Source organism: Dendropsophus ebraccatus, chromosome 14, assembly GCF_027789765.1.
Source record: "Dendropsophus ebraccatus isolate aDenEbr1 chromosome 14, aDenEbr1.pat, whole genome shotgun sequence".
NCBI classification, from domain to species: domain Eukaryota; kingdom Metazoa; phylum Chordata; class Amphibia; order Anura; family Hylidae; genus Dendropsophus; species Dendropsophus ebraccatus.
The window spans coordinates 28,520,170-28,545,464 of record NC_091467.1 but is presented as its reverse complement, the minus strand read 5'-3'; the positions used below and the strand labels follow the sequence as shown (position 1 = coordinate 28,545,464).

The 25,295-nt window shown below is 42.2% G+C and overlaps 1 protein-coding gene across 5 annotated transcripts in view; it reads right to left on the bottom strand.

Moving 5' to 3' along the window:
- Window positions 1-23,010, bottom strand: part of SLC4A1 (solute carrier family 4 member 1 (Diego blood group)) — a 30,753-nt gene extending 7,743 nt beyond the window's left edge. Inside the window, exons 1-15 of one of the 5 annotated variants that reach the window (XM_069953711.1) lie at window positions 22,889-23,010; window positions 18,574-18,635; window positions 18,131-18,212; window positions 16,039-16,090; window positions 15,566-15,663; window positions 8,597-8,676; window positions 4,742-4,922; window positions 4,529-4,664; window positions 4,001-4,088; window positions 3,613-3,683; window positions 3,122-3,302; window positions 2,837-3,035; window positions 2,446-2,649; window positions 681-829; window positions 329-523 (exon numbers count right to left, since the gene is read on the bottom strand). In XM_069953711.1, coding sequence (XP_069809812.1) covers window positions 329-523; window positions 681-829; window positions 2,446-2,649; window positions 2,837-3,035; window positions 3,122-3,302; window positions 3,613-3,683; window positions 4,001-4,088; window positions 4,529-4,664; window positions 4,742-4,922; window positions 8,597-8,676; window positions 15,566-15,663; window positions 16,039-16,090; window positions 18,131-18,212; window positions 18,574-18,591 — 1,734 coding nt within the window. In that variant the 5' untranslated portion in view covers window positions 18,592-18,635; window positions 22,889-23,010. Of the gene's footprint in view, window positions 1-328; window positions 524-680; window positions 830-2,445; window positions 2,650-2,836; window positions 3,036-3,121; window positions 3,307-3,612; window positions 3,684-4,000; window positions 4,089-4,528; window positions 4,665-4,741; window positions 4,923-8,596; window positions 8,677-10,378; window positions 10,394-15,565; window positions 15,664-16,038; window positions 16,091-18,130; window positions 18,213-18,573; window positions 18,636-22,888 lie in introns of those variants that run through there. The other 4 variants (XM_069953710.1, XM_069953712.1, XM_069953713.1 and 1 more) reach the window with 4 other exon arrangements.
- Window positions 23,011-25,295: the final 2,285 nt, after the last annotated feature.

Below are 25,295 nucleotides of genomic sequence, written 5' to 3'. Positions count from 1 at the left end.
TATTGTGTACTTTATTGGACTAGTCAAATCCTGGTTATCTCCATTTTTGGGGCCAAATCAGAAGAGGATTGGCTGGACTGAGTGACAAGACATAGGGGAGTTCTTCACGGCAGCAAGCTGCATCCCAGTCTAGGTGACTCTTGAATCTTAAGATGCTGACATGAACTTGGGGACCAGTTAAGTGATATACCAAGGGTTTGGTGGTCAATCAATAATCAGCATGTCCATGGTAACATCTATTTTTTTAGACCCATGGCTCCTACTTAGACCCATGGCTCCTACTATACATATAATGTTAGCTTAGCTTTCTATTGTCTGTCATACTCACCTTGGCCAAATTGGCAAAGGTCTCATAAATAAAGATAAGAGAGATAAGAAAGGCGAAGATCTCCTGTGTAAATCGGGATATGAAGCGGACCAGGAAGCTGCCATCACAGGCCACCACTATGATAACAATGAGGATCATCCAGAATCCAATCCACACTCGTGCCACAATGTACTCAATGCCTTGGGATTCACAGAACTGGAAGACAAGACAGTACAGCTTTCTTATCGAGGCATCAAATATATATTCATACAAGTGTATTGGAAGGTGGCGTGAGGTCGGTATACCTTAAGTTATGTGTTTTACAAAACTTCTATGTCACATAAACCTCTCAAGGATGTGATTCATAACTTACAATATAAAAAGCATCTTCAAACACTAGGAGAGGTCCAGAAAATCCAAGAATAAGCAGAGGCTGGGCACCCAGGAGACAGAAGACAATGCCTTGGATGGCTGTGGAGACCATCAGTTCGGGCACCCCCATCCATTGATTGGTCTTCTGAGCTAAGATACAAGTAAAGAGGTAAATAATTTAGGTTACACTAGTTTACAGTCTATATACACTATACTGCCTATTAACCTAATAGAGAAGCTACGAACCACTTGATGTTGAAGGTGTAAAAATGTAATAGAGATGGTCTCTCCCTGTGCATTATGTGTGCCCACACATTACATGGTCAGCCCTTTAAATACACTATGTAAAACTTCATATCACCTGTAGAGGCACTGCAGCGAGATTTAGAGTCCACATTACAGCTTATTGCTGGGATTCCTACTTGCTAGACCCTAAATATGTGTTTATTGACATGGGACATCACCAGATGGACTCCACTTTGCAAGCAGAACTGCTTTCTAGTGTTTATAGATGGATCCAAACCAGCATGGCTTTACTGAGGGCCGATCATATCAGACTAATCTCATTGATATCTTTGATTATGCCACAAAAGTCCTGGATGAAGGTGGTGCTGTGGATATACAGTTCCCCATAAAGAGCTGATAGAGAAGTTGGAGAAAATTGGACTTAATCCCTGGATAGTTCAGTGGATTTGTGATTGGCTGAAGGATAGATATCAGAGGGTTGTTGTCAATGGTATATATTCCGAGCGGAGACTGGTTACAAGTGGTGTGCCACAGGGGTCTGTTCTGGGTCCTATTTTTTTTAATATGTTTGTAAGTGACATAGGAGAAGGTTTGGTAGGTAAAGTTTGTCTGTTTGCTGACGACACAAAAGTGTGCATGTGGGTTGATATTCCTGGAGGTGTCAGTAATATGGAAAATGATTTAACTTTGCTAGATAAGTGGTCCAAACAGTGGAAATTGAAGTTCAACGTTTCCAAATGTAAAATAATGCACTTGGGTAGGAGGAATCCTCTATCCGAGTATCACATTGGCAGTACTGTGTTGGAAAAGACTTCAGAAGAGAAGGGTTTAGGGGCAGTGATTTCTGACAGCCTTAAAATGAGTCACCAGTGCAACCAGACGGTGGGAAAACCAAATCGTATGCTGGGGTGTATATATATATATACTGTATAATGGTATGCTGGACTGTATATTTTTAAGCGGGAGATTGTGATCCCGCTGTATAGAGCTCTGGTGAGGCCACATCTGGAATACTGTGTCCAGTTCTGGAGACCTCACCTAAAAAAGGACATTGATAAAATAGAACGGGTCCAAAGACGGGCTACAAAAATGGTGGAGGGTGTGAGGCATAAACCATATCAGGAAAGACTTAAGGATTTGAATCTGTATAGTCTGGAGGAAAGACGGGAAAGGGGGGACATGATTGAAACCTTTAAGTATGTTAAAGGACTAAATAAGGTTCAAGAGGGGAGTGTTTTTAGTAAAAAACTGAGCTCAAGAACAAGAGGACACAGTGAGAGATTAGTTGGGGGAAAGATCAGAAGCAACGTGAGAAAATATTATTTTACTGAAAGAGTAGTAGATACCTGGAACAAACTTCCAGCAGAGGTGGTTGGTAAATCTACAATAACAGAATTTAAACACGCCTGGGATAAACATATATCCTAAGACAATAAGAAAGAAAATACTAAAAGGGCAGACTAGATGGACCCAGTGGTCTTTTTCTGCTGACAGTCTTCTATGTTTCTATAGATACTCACACATAAGACCACCAAATGTGATAGCAGGAGAAAGGGCGGCAAAGTAGATGAAGATGACAGCAGCCAGGCACTGTGGGTTAAGAGCATCTCGGATATCACTGAGATACTTTGGGTAACGTCTTTTGATGTCACGTACGAGACCCCCAAATGGCTTGCCGGTTCTTGCCAAAGGATCTTCAGGTGGTTCTGCTTTTGGTTTGTCATCTATGGTATACATGAGATGATAGATCAGTACCAGACAACTTTAACCCTCTCCCACTGGTTAAAGGACACAAAGAATGAACAAGAAAAAGGTTTCCTCCATCTTTAAAGCAGACTGATGACCTTCATATCTTGAAAGAAAGTAGAATGGATATGTATTGATGTCATGGAGGCAACATGTGGCCCTTACCTCTGTGTCCACCCGGCACCACCTTGATTTCGGAATACCGCTTCCTCAGTAAGTTCTGTTGGACTGGTAGCAACTCCTTAAGCAACTGCTCATTGGTGGTATCATTGGGAGGCAAGACAATACAACAGTCTAAAAACTCATCTAGTGCTTGCAGGACATCCGGGCGACCACCTGCCAAGTACATGTCAGTTCGGAAGACCTGAGAAACCACAAGTAAGAAGAATTTTTTTTTAGCTTTGGGAAATTACATACATCTCAATACATCTCATGTGTAGGGATACTCACTCTTTCAGCCATCATGCTGGACACTGCCCTTCCAACTTCATGGAAGCTTTTGTAGGTATCTTTGGGTCCAAGGATAATGAAGAGGAACCTGATGGGCAAAGAAACCTCGAGGACAGACTCCAGGAGGACGGCTTCTTTCAGGCGTACAAAACAGAGTGTGGGGGTCTCCAAGAAGTTGGCGCTACCTGGGGAGTTGGCACATGGCAAGAGAGAAGATGGGATGACAAACATGGCATGTTGGAAGGGTCCACAGAATAGGAATGATAAGGTGAGAAGGGATAACAGGGACCTTGGAGAAGGAATGTTAATGTACACAGGGGAGGTGGTGAAAAAGAGAAATAAAGGCAACCATTAAACATGTATCACATGTTATCAGAAATATCTACACGTTTTTACTGAATTATATCTATGTACCTATCTCTCTATCTATCATGGTTATCTAGCTTACAATACTTGAGTAGCTCAGATAGAAGAACTGTAGAGAACTGTACTTACCCACCAGGACCACAGAGGCTTCTGCATTTTCTGGTACCCGCTCTGCCAGATCTCCTTTGAGGGGTTCCTATTGGGTTTTAGGGTATAAAATAAAAATAGACAATAAAATTACAATAAAATGAAGTATTGTAGAAGACACAGGATTATATGATATCATATTGTAACACAAGGTGCATATATTACATAGGAACAGAAAATGAACTGATGCTGTGCTAGTGGTCTACATAGAAGAGAGGGGGCTCCATTATGTTGCCAAGTTTTAGGATGGCCAATTGTTTCCCTCTCAGTAACCTTTCTATGACACTTGGGTAAGACACCAGTATTATAAATAGTACCTAACATGAGCTTTAATTTACTCCTCAGATTTATGTGAACTTTTCCTACCTTCTCGGAAAGAGCTTTCATTTCTATTTGATGTATCAGAGGTTGTCCACTTTCGGGGTCCTCCTTAGATCTGTCTTCATCAGGGCGGCTGTAAAAATAAAGGCCCTTGTTACCTCATGTTTATTCTTAGAGTTTTATTTGTATATTGAAGATAAAGGGGTTGTCCAACCAAACCCAAGAGTATGATCACATGAGACCCCCGCAGTCTTGAGAGCAATGGTCCTGAATTTCTTGTCGGAATGGAGAGATAGTCACGTATAGGCACTACTACTCCATTCACTGTCTATGGTAGCTGTCAGAGATAGCAAATAAGGTAGTACTGAACACGCTGAACCATCTCTCCATTCCAATGGGAGACTCAGGACCTCCTCGCTCCTCAAGGCCATATACTCATGGTGGGACCATGTCTAATGAATTAGAAGAACTATACTAAAGAGAACTTTCTATAGGTCATTCAGTGGACATCACAGCTTCTTCTATCTAATATCTTGAGTCACTCTATGATAAATTATCTGGGTCCAATCTTACCTGTGATGTAGTAGAAGAGCCCTCAGGACCTCCTCTCTGTTCTCAGGCCTAACATGTCCTTCATAAATCAGCTGGTCAATGACTTGGCTAGCAATTCCAGGCAGAGTCTTTTCAGCAAGGTCAAGAATGACGGTTCCTGCAGATAAGGGAACCATTAGGGATGAGGAGAATTTATTGAAATCTAAAGTTCCTTAATACCGGACCAGCCCTCACCATTCCTTAAGGTGTGACGTAGCTCCAGAAGACTGTTGAAGGTGAGGTAAGAGAGCTGAGGTTTCCCCCATTGTTTTAGATCATCCTGGTAGTCTTCTTCAGTCTTAAGCCAACGGGCTGCTTCCACCCAGTGCATTTCATTGGTATGGTCCATGACCAACTCCTGTAGCTCCACGTAGGTCTGGTGGAAGGGGAGGTCAAAAAGTTGGTACAGTCTAGATTTAGACTTTTTTAGTCAAACATGCAATAAAACCAGGGTAGTGGTAAAATAATTTGGGAGGACACCAATCATCCATATATATATATTAATGTCCACATTTCAAAAAGAGAAACCAAATTTAAATATAGGAAAAAAGTTTAAAAATATTAAGAAAAAAGAGAGATATATATATATTTATTATACGGGAGATGTAGCTTTATTCACACACAGATGTAGCAGTACCGATCTGCTAATATAGCAGAGCTAAGTCGGTAGTTTGGTACGGCTCTGGTTTGGTCAATTATGCAATTATCCGTCACTACAGTAAATTATGGGCAGACAGATCTACATGATAAGGAGCAATTCAGGGAATGTTTATTGTACATACACGGCAAACTGAGCTTTTATATCTGTATATAGACAATATATATAACTGCCATAAACATCCCCATCAATTGTGTATATATAAACATGACTTGTCTACATGAAGTCACTATGGCACGCGTCGCAGTCACCTTAACATTCCGCTTCTTCCCTACCTCCACCTTGCCGCTGCATAACTTACCCATAAATCTTCAAGAATCAGGATAGACACATGGGGAAGCAGGTTAGTCTCCTGCCAATTCTGGGAGACATTGGTAGAGAGACTACCGTTTGGATGCAAGATACAAAAGTAGTGACAGAGAAGGAAGGAGGAGGGGGGTAAATGTTCTCAGATTTTCTGGCTAAACCTGAAAATCCATCTGTTTGTTCTGCACCAGAACATGTGGTAAATGCGGGTGGCTTTGAGGACGTGTGTACTATAATTCCCATAGACTCTGCCTTATCATTTCTACTAAAGAGAATATTTAGAATTTTATTTATTTAGAATCCCTTAAAATCTTAAAAAAAAAAAAAAAAAATCAGCTGATTGCTGGGTGAACCCTGGTAATCAGCAATTGTTCAATTCCCTCCACAGTGCCACCGCAGAAGAAAAGGAGAATTACATAGTGTTCATTGGAATCAATGGGCCGCTTGTGAGATCCATGGACGGGCTGGGTCCTCCAAAGACAAGGGAGCTGTTCTATGCTCAGGAGTAGCTGGAGGCCACAGGTCGGGTATATAGGTTTTACCAAATCATAGATTGTGCTTGGTATTGCAGCTGTACTACCTGCCATCACTATGTAATCTCATACACAATATTACATAGCTTGAACTTTACTATGCAGTAATCTACACATGCACCAGGAAGATCGGGATGAGCAGTATTATAGCTCTCCACATCCAATCATGTGTGAGCAAAAGAAGGACAAATATTAAGAACTAGCAGAGTTGTACTTGGACAGATGTGTTAAAGGGGTTGTCCAGCAAAAATCTTTTTCTTTCAAATGAACTGGTTTCAGAAAGTTATATAGATTTGTAATTTACTTCTATTTAAAAATCTTAAGTCTCCCATACTTATTAGCTGCTTTATGTTCTGCAGGAAATGTTGTTTTCTTTTCAGTCTGACACAGTGCTCTCTGCTGACACCTCTGTCCGAGACAGGAACTGTGCAGAGCAGCAGCAAATCTTCATAGAAAACCTCTCCTGCTCTGGACAGTTCCTGTCTCAGCAGAGAGCACTGTGTCAGACTGAAAAGAAAACAACATTTTCTGCAGGACATACAGCAGCTAATAAGTATGGGAAGACTTGTGATTTTTAAATAGAAGAAAATTACAAACCTATATAACTTTCTGAAATCAGTTGATTTGAAAGAAAAATATTTTCAATGGACAACCCCTTTAAAACAACGCAAGGCACTGACCTTGGCATGTGACCCTTGTGCTGTAGAGTAGTGGCCACCGAGGCTGGTTAGTTAATTACTCTACTTGGTCAATGGGACAATTTTTTTCTCAACTTCAGTGGTTTAACAAGTTAAACTAGTCAAATAATTCCGTTAAAACAGATGTGACCACCGGCACCTCATAGCATGGCCCAGTGACTTCTACCCGTATCCAGAAGTACAAGTACTGATGTAGCTATCGGAGGCGCAGATGTGGCAATTGCACTTGGACATGAATGCCTAAATGGGCACTCTGGAGAAAAATATTTTCTTCAACTAATGTAAGAATGTTATACAGATTTGTAATCAACTTCTATTTAAAAATGTTCAGTCTTCCAGGATTTATCAGCTGCTGTGTGTCCTGCAGGAAGTGGTGTATTCATTCTAATCTTACACAGTGCTCTCTGCTGCCACCTCTGTCCATGTCAGGAACTGTCCAGAGCAGGAGAGGTTTTCTATGGGGATTTCCTACTGCTCCGTACAGTTCCTGACATTGACAGAGGTGGCAGCAGAGAGCACTGTGTCAGACTGAATTGAATACACCACATCCTACAGGACATACAGCAGCTGGTAAGCACGGGAAGGCTTGAGATTTTTAAATAGAAGTAAATTACAAATCTGTATAACTTTGTAACACTAGCTGTTTTTTTTGTTTTTTTTAAAAGAAAAAAACATTTTCCACCAGAGTACCCCTTTAAGAAGGTTCAACAGCCTCTATGTCATACCGACATTATAAATGTTAAGTTCACAGTTTTGTCTATATGCAATGCCTATGTTCCTGTAAAATATACGTGCTAATCAATTTAGGTCTATTGCAAACAGTGGTTGTACTGCTACTACAGCTTTCCAACAGTTTCCTCCCACTGGGGGTGGGTCGGCCCGCCTCCAGTGCTTCAGCCCAGTCATGAGTAGCAGAGCTGGATTTGTGATTTAAAGTGGAAGCGTCATTCCTCAGAGATGTCAAAACTACTCTGGTGCTATCTATAATTTATTCTTGACATCAGTTCAGAACAGATCATATTGAATAAAAATGATAATAAAATGTTAAAAGTACAAAAAAATAGTTATATAAGAAAAACTTAATCGTGTTTATTTGCCAGAATATCCCTTGAAATCAACTTTCACCTTGAACTGTTTCTCCTGTGCTCAATGATATCTCAGGGTGAAGGTAAGTTAACCTGCAGTCCTATGGAAAATCACTGATACTACATCCCTCCAAAGGACAGACTCAGCTCTGCTACATCTCTGTGATTCTAACTAGCAAAAGAGAGAAATTTTAGGAGTTCCCATAAGTCAAAAACTGCTGGTGCCCGCAGAAGATGGGCGGCTGGCTCCGGCTTTTGACTAAAGAAGACGAATGACGTTGCAAGGAGCTGTGTTATCTGTAAACACATCCCTCCATTCCTGCACACACCCTTCGTGAATGTGACGACAGGTTACCAGAAGGATGACTGAGAGGTTACAGTAATAGAAAGAAGCATTAAAGGGTAATTGCTATGGGTTTGCCAGATGTAGTAGATCTGAGGTTGTCAATTGGCTGGCTTGGGTAATTGATAAAAGTCAGACTGCTTCCAGCCACCACTAGGGGGCACTCATGAGTTTATGCACTTTGATTTATAACACTCTTTAGTGGTGGCTGAAGGCGGGAGCCCCAATAATTGTGAGAGTGATGGAGCCACAGTGCTGGTGTACTACTACACAGCGCCCCCCCTAAGCACTGACAGTGTAGGGAACTGCAGCCAGTCCAATTCAATAGACCCCTTTATTCTCTCTATAGGTCTGATCATAAAGTGCTGAAAACACAATTGTCTTTAATGGCAAACATGGATATAGGCACTAGCTATAAAGGTCTCACCTCGTCTACTCCCCGACTAGGTGGGATATAGGATGGAGCCGCAGGAGGGAAGAGTTCGGGGGGAGGTTCACTGTATAAATCTGAAAGAAACACAGATATAAGATTATATATATATATATATATATATATATATATATATATTCCCACCAAGACTTGGAGCGCTCACAATTTCTTACAATCAAAGCCGAATATAAAATCTCACAATATTGTAAATCCACCATGCTCAGGAATAGAAGGGCTTTTAAACACATTTAAAGGGAACCCGTCACATTAAAAACACAGTCCTATCTACTGGCATCATGTTAGAGAGCAGGAGGAGTGGAGAAGATGGATATATATAGTTGTGTGGGATTTTAGGATATTTATTTATTTAAATAATTTATGAATTCATTTATTTAAATAATTTATTTATGTAAATCATCTCATTCAAGTAGTCTTGTGGGTGGTCCACCTCCTCTATTAACACATACACAGAGAGCTGTCAGTCCACTGAGTTGGAGCACCCAGTTGAACATTTCGTCTACAGTGACCAGAGGTTTATCATGGGTATGTATGTGTATGGGTGTGAGCTGTCAATCACTGAGTAGGACCACCCACTTGACTATTTATTCTACAGTGACCAGAGGTTTTTCGTGGGTATGTATGTGTATGTGTATGGGTGTAAGCTGTCAATCACTGAGTTGGACCACCCACTTGACTAGTTTACAGTGACTAGAGGTTTATTGTGGGTATGTATGAGTATGGGTGTGAGCTGTCAATCACTGAGTAGGACCACCCACTTGACTATTTAGTCTACAGTCTCAGAGGTTTATCATGGGTATGTATGTGTATGGGTGTGAGCTGTCAATCACTGAGTAGGACCACCCATTTGACTACTTAGCTCAGAATGACAAATTATCCGTGAACATTTCCCATAAAACTATATATATAATCTGCTCAGCTCCTCCTGCTCTACTTGACAGCTTCCCTGATAGCATGATGGGGGTAGTAGTCATACAACATCTGGAGAGGTTAGAAACTAATGCAAAATAGGATTTTGACCATCAATGTGACCTTTAGGTATTAAAAACAATGGAATGAATGAAGGAATAACTAGGACTCTTACATACTGGAAAAATGAGGGTCCCCCATTCCCTCATCTGTGGCCCTCTTAGCCACCCCTCTATTTTATAGCTTGTAAAATGGGTATTAGGTGAGCCCTGTTCTCCCGATGGGGGGCCCAAAGGTTTCCTGTAAATATGCTTTAAACATATCAAGTTGGGATGATCGCTGGGGGTCCCGCCAGTCACTAGAACAGTTGTTCCCTATACTGTAAGTCTTCACTGACAACTAGGTGTTAGTCATATATGTGCTACTGATTCATTCATACTCTTCCTCCCTATGCTGTGATCGGACCCCTCTTCTAGTGATTGCTTAGCAATCATACATTGATCACCTATACTAGAGGACAACATGGACAACGAGACAAACCCTGAATTGTGAGATGGGCATCGAGGAAAGGAGAAATATTATCCATTGGGTTACAAGAGGGGCTACTGTCCAGATGGCCATGAACCATTAGTCAGTACTCAACGGGTGAGATAGACAGAAGATAGATAGGATATATGTAGCTATATATGTGTATGAAATGGACAGATAGAATATCTAATCTCATGTATTCCTTGCATAACATCTATCTATCTATCTATCTATCTATCTATCTATCTATCTATCATTAAACTCAACTGTCCTATGAGATATGACTAAAGATTTGACAGGAATTGGTAGACCCCCCCATCTTACCTGTCCAGCATCCTTCAAGGTGACGGGCAAGTAGGACTGGGTGACACGTTGCGCCTTTTATTTGGTGGCACCCCTTCTTCTGCCAGGCCCTGACCAATCATCGCTCATCTCTGAGTTGTCCCAATAACCAACTTTATACTGTCACTCATCCAGCTCCTGTTTACACTAAATTACTCAGCAATTCACCCCTGCTGACTGTAAACACTTAGGGCAAAGTGGAACAGTTTCACTCCTTCACCCTCCATAACATGCCCTCTGCAACTATGCTATATCTGCAGCCTCCTGGGGATTAGATAGATGTGGATGATAGACAGATAGGAGATAGATAGATAGATAGATAGATAGATAGATAGATAGATAGACAGATAGATAGATAGAATATGAATAGATAGTTGATAGATAGATAGATAGATAGATAGGAGATAGATAGATAGATAGATAGATAGAATATGAATAGATAGTTGATAGATAGATAGATAGATAGATAGATAGATAGATAGATAGATAGATAGATAGATAGGAGATAGATAGATAGATAGATAGATAGGAGATAGATAGATAGATAGATAGATAGATGATAGATAGATAGATAGATAGATAGATAGATAGATAGCTGAGGTTTTACCTTACTATTATGATGGGGGTTTAACAGTTACACAGCGGGTCATTATGGGCATATGTTTGCATCTGTATTACAGCCCCCAGTCCTGACAGCTGTCAGTTTGGGTCATTAGAGATGTGGTATGGCTGAGACTTGGGGTACAGTTGGCAGCCTCTGGCCACGACAGGGGTTACGTGATCAGATACCACACATAATGCAAGTAAGTGGTGTTACAGTGGTATTACACGGAACAATTATCGTTCGAAAAATCGTTAAATCGTTCGGATTTGAACTATAATCATTTTGTGTAATAGCAGGCAACGATTAAACGACCAACGAGAAATCGTTGATCGTTTAATAGGATCCGGACCTATTTTTATCGTTTGATCGTTCGCTCATCGTTCGCACATCGTTCGCACATCGTTCGCACAAAATTCACAGCTGAAACGTACACAATAGCGACTACTAAACGACTGCAAGAACGATCATAAATAACGATCATCGTTTCGTGTACTTGGGCGAACAATTTCGGGTCGTTTGCCTTAGCGGTCGTTTAAGATCGTTTATCGTTAATCGTTAGTCGTTGGAAAATTGCTTGGTGTAATAGTACCCATACAGTGCCCCGGATGGGGTTGCAGCGTGACCTCATTTACTTGTATTATGTGCAACACAGCATATAAGTATCTGGTCATGTGACCCCCGTCGTGGCCAGAATCACTGTGCACAGATGCATAAATTTGCAATTATTATGCTTGTATGAATCTGGCCTACCTCTCAGTGCTCAAAATTAAAGCTTTGGCTGTCCAGGCATGATGGGAGTTGTAGTTTTGCAACAGTGGGAGAGCCAAGGTTCCCTACCCCTGCACTAGCTAAATGGCGCACCGCATGGATTTCATCTGCAGCATGTGAACCCTGAGGATCGTCACTCCGCCATATTGCATGTAATGTCTTGTCATCTCAAACAAGATCATGATGATGGGGTAGAGGCACACGTCATGGCAGCCGCATGTCGCAATTACATATGGTAGCCAACAGCCATAAATTGTGTAGACACTTAGGCTTGGTTTCGTCTGTCACAACCTGTAGCTCTACCCTTATGTTGTATTAGGAAGTAAAATGAGGACATTCATTGGTTTTACATGATTTGTTGACATTTCTTGCAATTGCAATATTGCAGGTATAATATCATGCAATTCCTTAGAGATGAGCAAATTTATAGTAAAAACGAAGCATTAAAGTCTGTGCCACTCCTTCCCGGGTGCCTGGAAAAGCTGGATCCAGCCCTGGGAAACTCATCGGTTTGCTTAGTTTTTACTGTATATTTGTTCTGTATATCTATATCTGTAATTACATGCAATGTTAAATGTTAAAAAAAAATTCCGGCATGTGGAATAATTTGCATAAAGAAAAAGGAAAGACATGTTGGATCTTCAGTAATCTGCATTAATTGAAGACACAAGAGACTACAAGCCTGTACTCCACCCACAGCCATGCATGGATAGCTTGTAGCTAGAGCAGACTACATGCACAATGTGAAGGATCTGACGGTTCCCATTGGGTTATATGGAAACTATCCTCTAAGGTATCTTGTCACTTTACGCTTTGTAACTCTTGTATATGCATAAGAGCCAGTTAGAACTCCAGGGCCCCCCAACTATTAAAGGGGTTCTGCATGATTTGCAAAACCATAGCTGCTTTTATCAAGACAGCAGCTCAGACTTCAGTTTTTTTGTGTGATATTACAGCTCAGTTTCAATTGAGTTGTAATACCAGATTCAGTCTAGCACTGTTTTTTTGGAAAAAAGCAGCCATATTATTTGTAATTTAATCTTGGATAATCCATTTAAAGGGGTTATTGGGGATTCGAAAAACATAGCTTTTCCCCACCCTGCAAACAGTGCCACCCCTGTCCTCAGGTTGTTTATGGTATTGCAGTTCTTCAATTCAATGAAAGTGAGCTGCAATAATACACCCAAACTAAGGACAAGAGTGGCGCTGTTTGTGGAGGAAAGCCGCTAACAAACTTTTGAACCCCCTCCCTCTCAGGCTCTGGGCCTAGGTGTGACTGCAATCCCTGTAAGTGCCACCACTCCATATCTGTATAGACTGTTATAGCTACCCAGAGACATCAATGAAGAAGCACATGGAAGGCTAAATAAAGCAACAAACGCCATTTAACCCCCTGCAGTATCCAGAGCCTATAACATACCTGACGCCTGCACCTGTCATGGGGGCATATTATAGGGATTACCCTATTGAGCCCCTGATAAGAGGATAAGTGATTGATTCACCTGAGCTGGGCCCCATTCCTCCTGTCCTGTCACCTTAAGGTGGCTTGTAAAACCATTGGAGTGTAGTGTATGTGCTCGGTATAAACAGGCTTTGTGTATACGTATACAGTATATAAACGGGAAAACACGCTGAATGTGGTATATATATATATATATATATACTAGATCTGATAGCTGGGCTAACCAGGGCTTCCCTTGGCCAGAGGCAATGTTTGTCCTGCTAGTTATCCATTTGATATGAACTATTCTTGGGTTATTTTATATGGTGCGCAATGAATTTCCAGTAATCATTGTAACAGGTTACTGTACTGTGTACATGACTTTAATATTGGGTTTTTTTTAAATTTAATTTTATTTTTTTAATTCTGATTTAATTACTCATAGGGGCGCTGTTTGTAAACCAACATGAAAATAGTAGTTATTATGAAAGGTTGAGAAGCTCCGTATAGTCTACTCTAAGCCATTGATGTCTAACCTGTGACTTTTGGGCTGTTGCAAAACTACAACTCCCAGCATACCTGTCCAGGCATGCTGGGAGTTGTAGTTTTGCAACAGCCACAGGTTAGAGACTACTAAGCTATGTATTGTGGTAGGTCCCAAGTTTTGATCTTGGTAGCATATTGGTTATGTCCAGTTGCCTCGGTGGCAACTGGATACAGAGTCAATATGGTATATTGGATACATGGAGCCATAGGCTCCCGCAACATGCTGTATAGCAGTACCACACTATGGAGGTATTCTCTCCTTTATACAATATTCAGTAGAGGGTTTTACATCTCTCTATACTCATTAGATGGGTGGCCGATTTTACTAAAATTATCTAATGTATATGGCCTGTTTCATTGGTGAGTTTTGGGTTATCCAGGGTTAGAAAAACATGGCTACTTTCTTCCAGAAACTGCGCACACCTGTCCTCAGTTTGGGTGTGGGGGTTTGCAGCTCAGTTCCATTTAAGTGAATAAAACTGAATTGTAATACCCCATACAACCTGAGGACAGGGGTGGCGCTGTTTATGTGAAAAAGTATCTGTTTTTTCTAGCCTAGAGGTTAGCAACCCAATTGTTCTCTAGTGGGCCACCAAACATCAAATGTGTTTGCTTACATGGAAAGTGAATGGAGTGTTGCCCCTCAATCAATGTGGGTCTCATTGGTCAGTCCCCCACCAATCAGCATGCTAGCCCCCTATCCTGTGGATCAGGAATAACATGCTCTGATGGAAATAGGAGCGTTATAACAACCATGAAAGATATGACAAAAACAATGGGACATGATGGATTTTCTCCCCAATTCTATTGCCTTCCACTAGAGATGAGCAAATTTCGAGCATCCTGGAGTCCATCCGAACCCGAACTTTCGGCATTTGATTAGCGGTGGCTGCTGAATTTGGATAAAGCCCCAAGGCTATGTAGAAATCATGGATATAGTCATTGGCTGTACCCATGTTTTCCAGACAACCTTAGAGCTTTATCCAAGTTCGGCAGCCACCGCTAATCAAATACCGAACGTTCGGGTTGGGATTAACTCGAACCCGAACCCGGTTCGCTTATCTCTACTTCCCACCATTGGTTTCGTCAGGAACTTGTCTCTTTGTCTTCTATAGAGTCTCCATGGTCAGGCAGTTGGTCATGACAATGGCGATATCAGAAATCTTTATGGTCAAACATTTATTTTGTTGGGTTGTGTCCCAGAAAGAACAGAACAAGAGCAAATGGCTCCAACAATTGTACACTCTCTACGGATGGGGGAGGCCATCAAAATGAATGACTAATAATATATAGGGAATGATGACTATTTTGGCTCCATCAGTGGTCTCTATCCCACGTTATCATACAAGCTTGGTGGTGGTGGCTTCCCTGGCATCTATCATGGCTTTGTTATGGGAAAGGCTGCCCATTTGCACAAGGGTACATCGGCATTGGATTTTTCCGACAGGTTTTTAGGTAACCCAATATCCACCTGCGTACGTAACGACTATGTATACTATAAACAACCAATTCTGAAGCGAGTCCTCAGGACATGCAATAGCACCAGGTCATGTTTTTTGGTATTTCTACAATAAGTCAATGGCTTCTAGGTCGCTGTGATATTGAGTGTTCATGACCAGTGGATAGGAAACCTAGAATAGGAATTGAGTCAAGGAATTTAATACGAACCCCAAGAATTGGTGGGACAACAGTGTTGGTGTATATATCTCAACTATAGACCCGCAACCAGCATGCTAACTAGTCATTGCTGAGCCATACCATTCTAATAGGCTCAGCCTGGACTCTGGACCAAATGATGGAGGCCACCTACTTTTTCTCCCTCGGTATCTTCCTCCCTGCCCTGTTTCTTCCTTCTGCCTTCTCCTTTCCAGATTATATGATCCGCGGATCCTCCAATCTGTTGACTGTCTGAAAAACAGACTCGCAGGAGGAGAGCAGAAGATTGTAATATCTTGTCTTGAAGTTTTTGGACCCCCCCTCCCCCCATCCCACAACTATGTGTAATGTAACTAATGGTTTTTTTAAACTTTCAGAAAAAGTAACTACCAAGAAATATTTTATTTTCTATTGGTTGAAGTCACCATGGGCGGCCAATTGGGTCACAAATACCCAACGTTCTGGTAGTACAGTGGTTTATTAAGAGTAGGGCAGGATCTAACATAGATCCTTGGCTAGGGGGCTGTGCTAGCAATGGTAATCCCCACTAACCTAAACCAGTGGCTGTAGCTTCCAGTTGGAGGGATGGTTCCCAATTGCTAGAGTTATAATGGCGTGCAAACTCACCGTAGGAATTTGTAAAGTTTTGACATCCTCTTCTCCTCCTGTTGGTTTTCTCCTACACAAAGCAAAGACTATGCTATATTATATCCCGATCCTGGGAACCAGTGATGGAGAACATCACTGTGATCTCAAGCAACCTCCGACAACGTCTACAGATGAAGATGGGGAAGCTGTTCTTTGAGGACGTTCTTGACTTGCAATTTAGTCCAAAATATGTTAAAAATTGTAAAGTTTATAGATCTAATATAGAGCATACATGCTTTAGAACTGCTGTTGACGGACCTTAGATTCAGGGGCGTAACTACCACTGTAGCAGCCATAACGGCTGCTATGGGGCCCGCCACATCAGGGGGCCCCATTGCCTGCTTCTGCAATACACTAGGCCCCCAATCTGTCATTGTTTGCAGCACTCGGTAACTGAGCGGGCCTTCCAGGTTCTACAAATATCCCTTTAACTGCAAGCATCCCTGACCAGCAATTTCAATTATGCAGCTATGACTACACTTGACGGCTTAGTAGTCAGTCTGGGGGGGGGGGATAAAAAGTTTGGTATGGGGCCCATTTCTAGTTATGCCCCTGCTTAGATTGTCATTATTTGAATATGAATGCATTACAGGCTTATGATGGCCGCGAATAAAGTACAATGGCCTATGTTCCCACAATGGGAAAATTACGGCCATTGTACTTTATTCGCGGCCATCATTACCGTTTGACTATTGTCTTCTGACGCTAAAATGGTGGCCATCCCTTTGTGAGAACATGGCTTAAAGGTGTTTTCTGTGTATCCAGAGTTTATGCCATCAATGCCTGATCAAAGGGGTGCCCGCCACACCTAGCGCCACTGCACCAACACCCACACACTGTGGATAGGCTATCAGTGTTATAAACTAGGACAAACCCTTTAACGTTTGACCAAAATATATTGGGGAGGGTCTAATAGCAAAGCCATGTTACAGTGTCTTTGTCACATACAATATGCTTCCTTTAAAATCACAGTGTTTCGTATTAATAGTACAAGGCCATGTTTGCTAACTCCACTCCTGGTGTTTTTGTTAGCTTGGGCTAGATTAGCTGAATTGGGCTTAAATGGGTTTTCCACCATTAACATTTAGTTTCTGATTGTGTGAGAAGGAAGGAGGGGGTGTCTGACTGCTAGAATCCCCAATATATTGAGAACAGGGTGCTGAGTCTTCTGCCAGAATGCAGCAACAGTTGTGGGATAGCTAAGTGGACGGTCTATACACAGTGAATAGAGACTTTATACAGTAAGCGAATTGGGCATTATTAGTATATCTTCCCCATTGACTTCATTAAAGGGATAGTTCACCAAAAATGTTTGTCTTTCAAACCTGCTGGTGCCAGAGATTTGCAATTTACTTCTATGAAAAAAAAACTAGTCTTCCAGTACTTATCAGCTGCTGTATGTCCTGCAGGAAGTGGTATTCCTTCCATTCTGGAGAGAAGAAGTTTTCTATGGGGATTTTCTACTGCTCTGGACAGTTCCTGACATGGACAGGAGGTGGCAGCAGAAAGCACTGTGTCACAATGGAAAAAATACACCACTTCCTGCAGGACATACAGCAGCTGATTCTGATTCTGAAAGACTGGAGAAGTTTTAAATAGAAAAAAATTACACATCTCTGGTACTTGTTGGGACCAGTTGATTTGAAAGGGAAGAAAATTGCTGAACAACCCCTTTAATATGAGTTTGAAGTAAACTCCCCCTAGTGCTTGCTCCAGGTAGCTTCCAACACCATAAAAACATATAAAGAAATAAATTGGCACAAAATGTTGAGTCTATTTAGATAACAATAAAGAATGGGCAATATCTTTAAAGTGTACCTGTAACTTAAAAAAAAGGCAAAAGTCAAAAGTCTCACTCTCCATATACATGACCAAACCAGTCCTATGGACTTACACTGATCATGTGACAGGGAGCTGGGAAAGAACAAGCTTCTTCTCGCTCATTCCAGCGATTGTATTAGGTTCTGAGCAAAACTTTTTACGTGTCAATTTTATTTTTTAAGTGACAGTGCCCATGTAATTTCCTCTGCACATTGCCTGTGTGTTTCATTCACATGTCCTTGCTACTTACTGTCACCGCTGCCTATGGTTTCCTCCGGATCGTCAAAGCCCGAGGCATCCAGGGCTCCTTCCAAATCTTTATCATAGTCGAACTTAAAGAAAACGTCAAAATAAAACGTTTTAATAATTCTATATTGGTATAGTCTCCGCATCACATGTCTAGATCTTTGTCAATGTGAAATGTTCTTGTAGGTAACTCATTGGGCATAGGATAGGGACAAGTTCACACTCGACTATAGGGAAGTGTTATGTACCTGACCTTTTGGGCCCCAATACAGAATCTTAAATCAGAATCTGCACTCAGTATAGTAGTGACCTCCAACCTGTGGCTCTCCGGCTGTTGTACAACTACATCTCTCAGCATGCCCTGACAAGCCACAGCCTGGGAGGTATAGTTCTGCAAAAGCTAGCGTTGGAATTTACCACCTCTAGGTATGTGCTCCCGACTCTTACCTGTCCTTTGGACGTCATGTTGTCCACCGGTCACTTCCCTGTCCACTCCAGTGTCCAGTGACCTGTATGAAAATGGCAAAAGTATTAAGAATCTGAAACATTTTGAGAAAGTTATATAGATTTGTAATTTACTTCTATTTAAAAATCTTAAGTCTTTCATTCATTACTTATCAGCTGCTGTATGTCCTGCAGGAAGTGATTTATTTTTTTCCAGTCTGAAACAGTGCTCTCTACTGCGCTGGACAGTTCCTGACATGGACAGAGGTGGCAGCAGAGGACAATGTGTCAGACTGGATAGGATACATCACTTCCTGCAGGACATACAGCAGCTGATAAGTGTTCTTTCACTCCTATAGAACTTACATTAGAGCTACAATAATACTAGGGCTACATGACACCTATATGTAACCTACAAGGTATTCAGGATCAATTTCTGCCTATTACAATATACAAGTCACATTCACTTTCATCTGCTGTGACGTACACAGTAATCGGTGGCCAACACCTATGTTGCTTGACCATGTCACCATGTAGCCCTGGTCTTATACAGACTCGGTGGGGGGGATTACAATAAATTTTTCCCACTGGAGTTATAGGGCATTGGATGTTGTAAAAGAGAACAACTCCCGAAATATAAATTTCTATCAAGAAGCATTCAGAGAGTTCAGCTCTGAAACTGTAAATGCAGCTCCGGAGGCTGTCATTCAAAATCTGTTTGGGAAAAGTTTTTCAACCATTTATGCAGGAGAATACATTTTATACAGGAAAGGTGCAGCAGTCTAGTCTAGACGATTCCAATAGGTCAGTTCCATGTACGGTTTGGGTTCTCGGAATCTTATCGTATTCTACTAAGGGATTCCCGATGTCATAAATATTTTTGTAAACTCTACAAGGAGATGTTTTCTTCACATTCACCATTGGATGTCTCGCTCCAGACCCCTCTGTGTTATAGCTGATAAGATGGCTGAGGAGCGGGGAACTCCCTACTACGTGACACCAAAGATAAGCATGGAAGAGGAATCCCCGCCACACCCAGCTCCCGCGCCGAGATGAACCTGCGTAATCGCCTTTTTTTCCGTCACCATCTGAAATCTAACTGTAAAATCTCATGATGTAGCACAGCACGTGACGGTAGCCCCATCACCATCTATAGACATCAGCTTCTATGGACTCTTTAGGCCAAGACATGACTGGCAGGGGAAAAAAAAATTAATTATTTTAGGAAAATATGTCTATGAGCTTACCGTATTCCGTGTCTTGAGCCATAGATGCTGTTATAAAAACTTTAAGACCAGTACCTTAAAGGGGTTGTCTAGGATTAGAAAACTATAGCTTATTTTTTTCCAGAAACAGTGCCACACCTGTCCTCAGTTTGTGCATGGTATTGCAGTTTAGTTTCACTTAAGCAAAGTGAATGGAGTTAAGGAGCTAAGTTCTAATACCAAACACAACCTGAGGACAGGAGTGGTGCTAGATTACCCCTTTAAGTACAGCAGAAGGTGCTGAGTCCAGGTATTGAACTGTAATTCCCAAATGGAAATGGGACTGTTTTGTGTGTGAAGTTGGCACATACTCCCGAGCCAAATCCAGCATGAGATATAAGAGAAAAGAAATGTGAAGCTTTCCTTTTTCTGTCTTGGATCTAGACCAGGGATAGAGAACCTGCGGCCCTCCAGCTATTTTAAAACAAAATACAATTCCCATCATGCCTAGACAGCCAAAGCCCCCCCCCCTTCCCCCCCGATCTAGACCAATTTCAATACAAATGTAAGAGCTGGAGGTAAGGAGCAACACCCAAGACAACCTAGAGCTGAAAAACCATACTTGTTTATGGATATGTACACAGTGTGACGCCATTCAGCTCAAATGAGGTGGTGTGGGAAGCTGTAGGATCCCCACCGCAATCAGTTATCTCTTACTCTGAGCATAGGGCGTAAAGTGATTTTGGAGGAAAGCCCCTTTAAGCTTAGATGAACTGCAATGCTGGACATAGTCCGTGGGTGCTGTTTTTTATTTGGGGGGGGGGGGGGGAATAATATTTAATTTTCAATAACCACTTTTAATAATGGGTATAGTAATATTTAAGAAGAAAAAGACACTATCTGTGTAATTTAAAGGGGTATTCCACTCAAGCATAACTTTCCCACTCAAACATAACTTTTGATGTTGCTGCCCATGGTGAGACTAATAATTCATTCCATACTTGTTATTATCAATTCAGTGTCCTTCCCCCAGTTCTCAGCTGCTACTTTCTGCTGAAGACACAAAAAACTGTATGTGAGCTTTTCTCTCTGACTTCCCTCCCCCCCCCCTCCCTTCTGAGACAGTTAGTGTAAACAAGCCCCTGAATGGCTTTGTCTGCAACATTGAAGCTTCTTCGTAATGCTGGGAGGATTATTCTAAAGGTCAGGTTGCTAATGAACTCTCTGTGATTAATCCTACCGGCATTACAAATAAGTTACATTGTTGCAGATACAGCCTGCCAGAGACTTGTTTACATTATCTGTCTCAAAAGGGAGGAGGAGGAGGAGAATGAGAGAAAACCTCAAACACAGTTTTTGTGTCTTCAGCAGAAAGCAGTAGCTGAGAACTGGGGGAAGGAGACAGAATAGATATTAATGACTTGTTAGTCTCACCATGGACAGCAATATATCAAAAGTTATGTTTCATTGGAATGCCCCTATAAAGCTTGTGCTATGGGCCACCATACCACCTTTTCACTTAAAGGAGTATTCCAAGTTTAGAGACCTTTTATAGAATATCCACACAAAAGGTTCACAAAGGTGGGTCCCACCTGCACGTATAAGAAGCATAAGTTCAAAAAGGTGGGTCCCTTCAACCCTCTTAGGTAGCCTTCGAGGAGAGAACATAAAGAGCCAACCACACAGTCCCATTCACTTCAATGGAAGTCAAATATCATACATTTATAACATATCCTATCAATAGGCCATACATAGCCCTTTTAATAGAAGACAATAGAAAGCTATTGCATAAGTTCTACCAGTTTTATTGTATCCCAGCAATTTCCTCTGTTGTATGTGTAGCTGTACTAAATGTATGGATCCAGTCCGCCCATTTCATCTGGGCTGTCTAAAAATTCAGTGTGCTTTGTGGTCTTTCCATTATACCCCATCGGGAGGGAGAGGATTGGGCATGTTGGATTTTCACTATGCTATACTTTTGTTCTTGGGGAGATAAGTCACCGTGAGAGGAGTCTGGCAGCAGCTTTCTCCCTTGAATGCTTGTGGATATAGGGTGAGTTGGAGAAGTAAGCTTTTCAACCAACTTCTGTTTAGAGTCCCGAACCATCATACTAGCCACATTCTTACATATAAACCTGCCCGGGTCTTCTAGCTGCTATCACCAGGGCACAGACCTTGCACACCACCAGTATCTCTAAGTCACTATACATCTATGAGCACTTAGCAAAGTCAGCAGAGCTGGGTGGAGAAAAGTTGGGTGGAGAGAGGTGGCCAATGTATGATGGTGCATCATTTAAATTAGAGCGGCAAACTTTACCACCGACACGTTGCATTGAGTACATATAGGAGTATAGTATACATTGATATCCCATCTATATGAATATAATATACTATGTTATATGTCAAGGAGACAACTACTTAGAGGAGTTTCCCACCAATCACTCGAGGTCCAACCTAATTTCTTAAATAAAGAGGTCACTGAACTCCATAGGGCTGTTTTGTAGTTTTGGGCACGGTAATGGGTTACAACAGAAAGGTGCCATGATGGGTACCCCTGCAGTCAGCACCCCATCCTATTCGGCAATCCCTCAATCTCATTAACAATACTCATATCTAGTCTGAACTAAGAAGTTCAAACCAATGGAAATTTGGTAAATTTTAATAATTTTGGGGGCAATTTTTCATTCTTTATGACAGGAATGGGGAACCTTTGGCCTTCCAGCTGTTGCAAAACTACAATTCCCATCATGCTTGGGCAGCCAAAGCTAAAGCTTTGGCTGCCCAGGCATGATGGAAATTGTAGTTTTGCAACAGCCGGAGGACCAAAGGTTCCCTATCCCTGCTTTATGACCTTTCGGTCAGGGAAATGAGGAGGGATGAACAGAAATGGTTGTGGTAACTGTACACGTATAACCCCAGATATTGGGTTTGGCTAATAGGATACAAATTCTATAGAGAATTAAAGTTTGAGTAAATTGGATATTAATGTACATCGAACCCCAGACCTTGTCATACATTCAATACATCCACATCTTCTATATTATAACTTTTCCATCATTTCTGTCCCTATATTTCTGGGTAGCCCATTATTCCCATTCGCCATTGGCACCTACCTGGATAGCCAGTCTTTGCAGGGTCCTGTCCCGCTCCGGGTCTCGCTCTCCTGGGACCAACTGTTTCTTCCAAAACCCTGAGTCACCAAAGTCACTGAGCCTCCTCCCTCTGCCAAAACGGAGCCTTATCTCCCCATACACAGCTACCTCAAACCTCCACCTCTCCGCCCCTCCTCTTCTGCGCTCCGTTCCCCCAATGCCTTCAACTTAAAATTGAGGCACTATTAAGGTTTTTTTTTCAGGGAAATACGTAATTTTGAGGGACCAGTGGGATGGTTATGGCCTCACTGACTAATAGTGATCTCATATTTGATGGGATATAAATACATGATCGACTCTATAGTTGGCCTGCTATACTTGTTCATCAATAACATTATGTCCTCAGTCCGACATCCTAATTCCATCTTCAAAACGGGTCTTTATTAAGCCATGAGACGTCTGATGTTCAATAGCCTCTATTGCCCCTTAGAATTTGTCCCCCCGGCTCAGTATCGACCCCTGCCATCTCCGCACACTTACGCTCCATCTTCACAGGCCATGTAGTGAAACAGAGCTGAACCTTTAACATTTAGGATCTCTTTCTGCTGAAACAGCCCATGAATTATAGATCTTGGCATTGTCTGTGATCACCTGTGCACATGTCCCTCCCCTGTACGCCCCATAGGAATAATACAGAGCGGGATCACTTTCTGGATAACCCTGCAAATATCTTCAGTGTTTATGGGTAATAAAGGAGATTGGAAGAATTGGATCCTTGATCGAAATAAAGCTCATCTCCTGCATGAAGAACAGGATGAGGGATATGAGAAGATTCAGCTTATGGAATTCAGATGGGGGGGGGGGTACCAGCAAAGAAAGGTGTGGAGACAAGGGGGGGGCTACTGGCAGCAAGAGAGATGGAGATAGTGGGGAGATACCAGCAAAGAAAGATGGCGATAGTGGGGAGCTATCAGCAACAAGAGGAATGGCGATAGTGGGGAGCTATCAGCAACAAGAGGAATGGAGATAGTGGGGAGCTTTTAGCAGAAGAGGAAGGTGTATGAAATTGGCACTCCAGGACGTGAACTATTAAAATTTAACTTTTATTCGTGCATATTAAAAACTGATGGTGTGCATAGCAGGACCTACGCATTTCGCGCTACTGCGCTTAATCATGATTAAGCGCAGTAACGCGAAACGCGTAGGTCATGCTATGCACACCATCAGTTTTTAATATGCACGAATAAAAGTTAAATTTTAATAGTTCACGTCCTGGAGTGCCAATTTCATACACCTTTCTCTTCTGCTAAAGTCTTGCATAAGGCGCATGACCAACGCCCTGAAGTTTGAGCACCCTCCTTATGCCATTTGTTTTACTGCAGAGAGACAACTACTGGTGAGCTGTATCTTTCTTTTTTTCTCTTATATACATAGTGGGGAGCTACCAGCAAAGAGGGATGGAGATAGTGGGAGCTATCAGCAACAAGAGGGATGGAGATAGTGGGGAGCAAAAGGAGTGGAAACCAGGGGGGCTACTGGCAACAAGTGAGATGGAGATAATGGGGAGCTACCAGCAACAAGAGGGATGGAGATAGTGGGGAGATACCAGCAACAAGAGGGATGGAGATAGTGGTGAGCTACCAGCAACAAGAGGGATGGAGATAGTGGGGAGCTACCAGCAAAGAGGGATGGAGATAGTGGGGAGCAAAAGTAGTGGAAACCAGGGGGGCTACTGGAAACAAGAGAGATGGAATATTGAGGAGCTATCAGCAACAAGAGGGATGGAGACCAGGTGATACCAGCAACAAGAGGGATGGAGATAGTTGGGAGGTAACAGCAACAAGAGGGATGGAGATAGTTGGGAGGTAACAGCAACAAGAGGAATGGAAATAGTGGTGAGCTATCAGCAACAAGAGGGATGGAGATAGTGGGGAGCTATCAGCAACAAGAGGGATGGAGATAGTGGGGAGCTATCAGCAACAAGAGGGATGGAGATAGTGGGGAGCTATCAGCGACAAGAGGGATGGAGATAGTGGGGAGATACCAGCGACAAGAGGGATGGAGATAGTGGGGAGATACCAGCGACAAGAGGGATGGAGATAGTGGGGAGATACCAGCGACAAGAGGGATGGAGATAGTGGGGAGATACCAGCGACAAGAGGGATGGAGATAGTGGGGAGATACCAGCGACAAGAGGGATGGAGATAGTGGGGAGATACCAGCGACAAGAGGGATGGAGATAGTGGGGAGATACCAGCGACAAGAGGGATGGAGATAGTGGGGAGATACCAGTGACAAGAGGGATGGAGATAGTGGGGAGATACCAGCGACAAGAGGGATGGAGATAGTGGGGAGCTACCAGCGACAAGAGGGATGGAGATAGTGGGGAGCTACCAGCGACAAGAGGGATGGAGATAGTGGGGAGCTA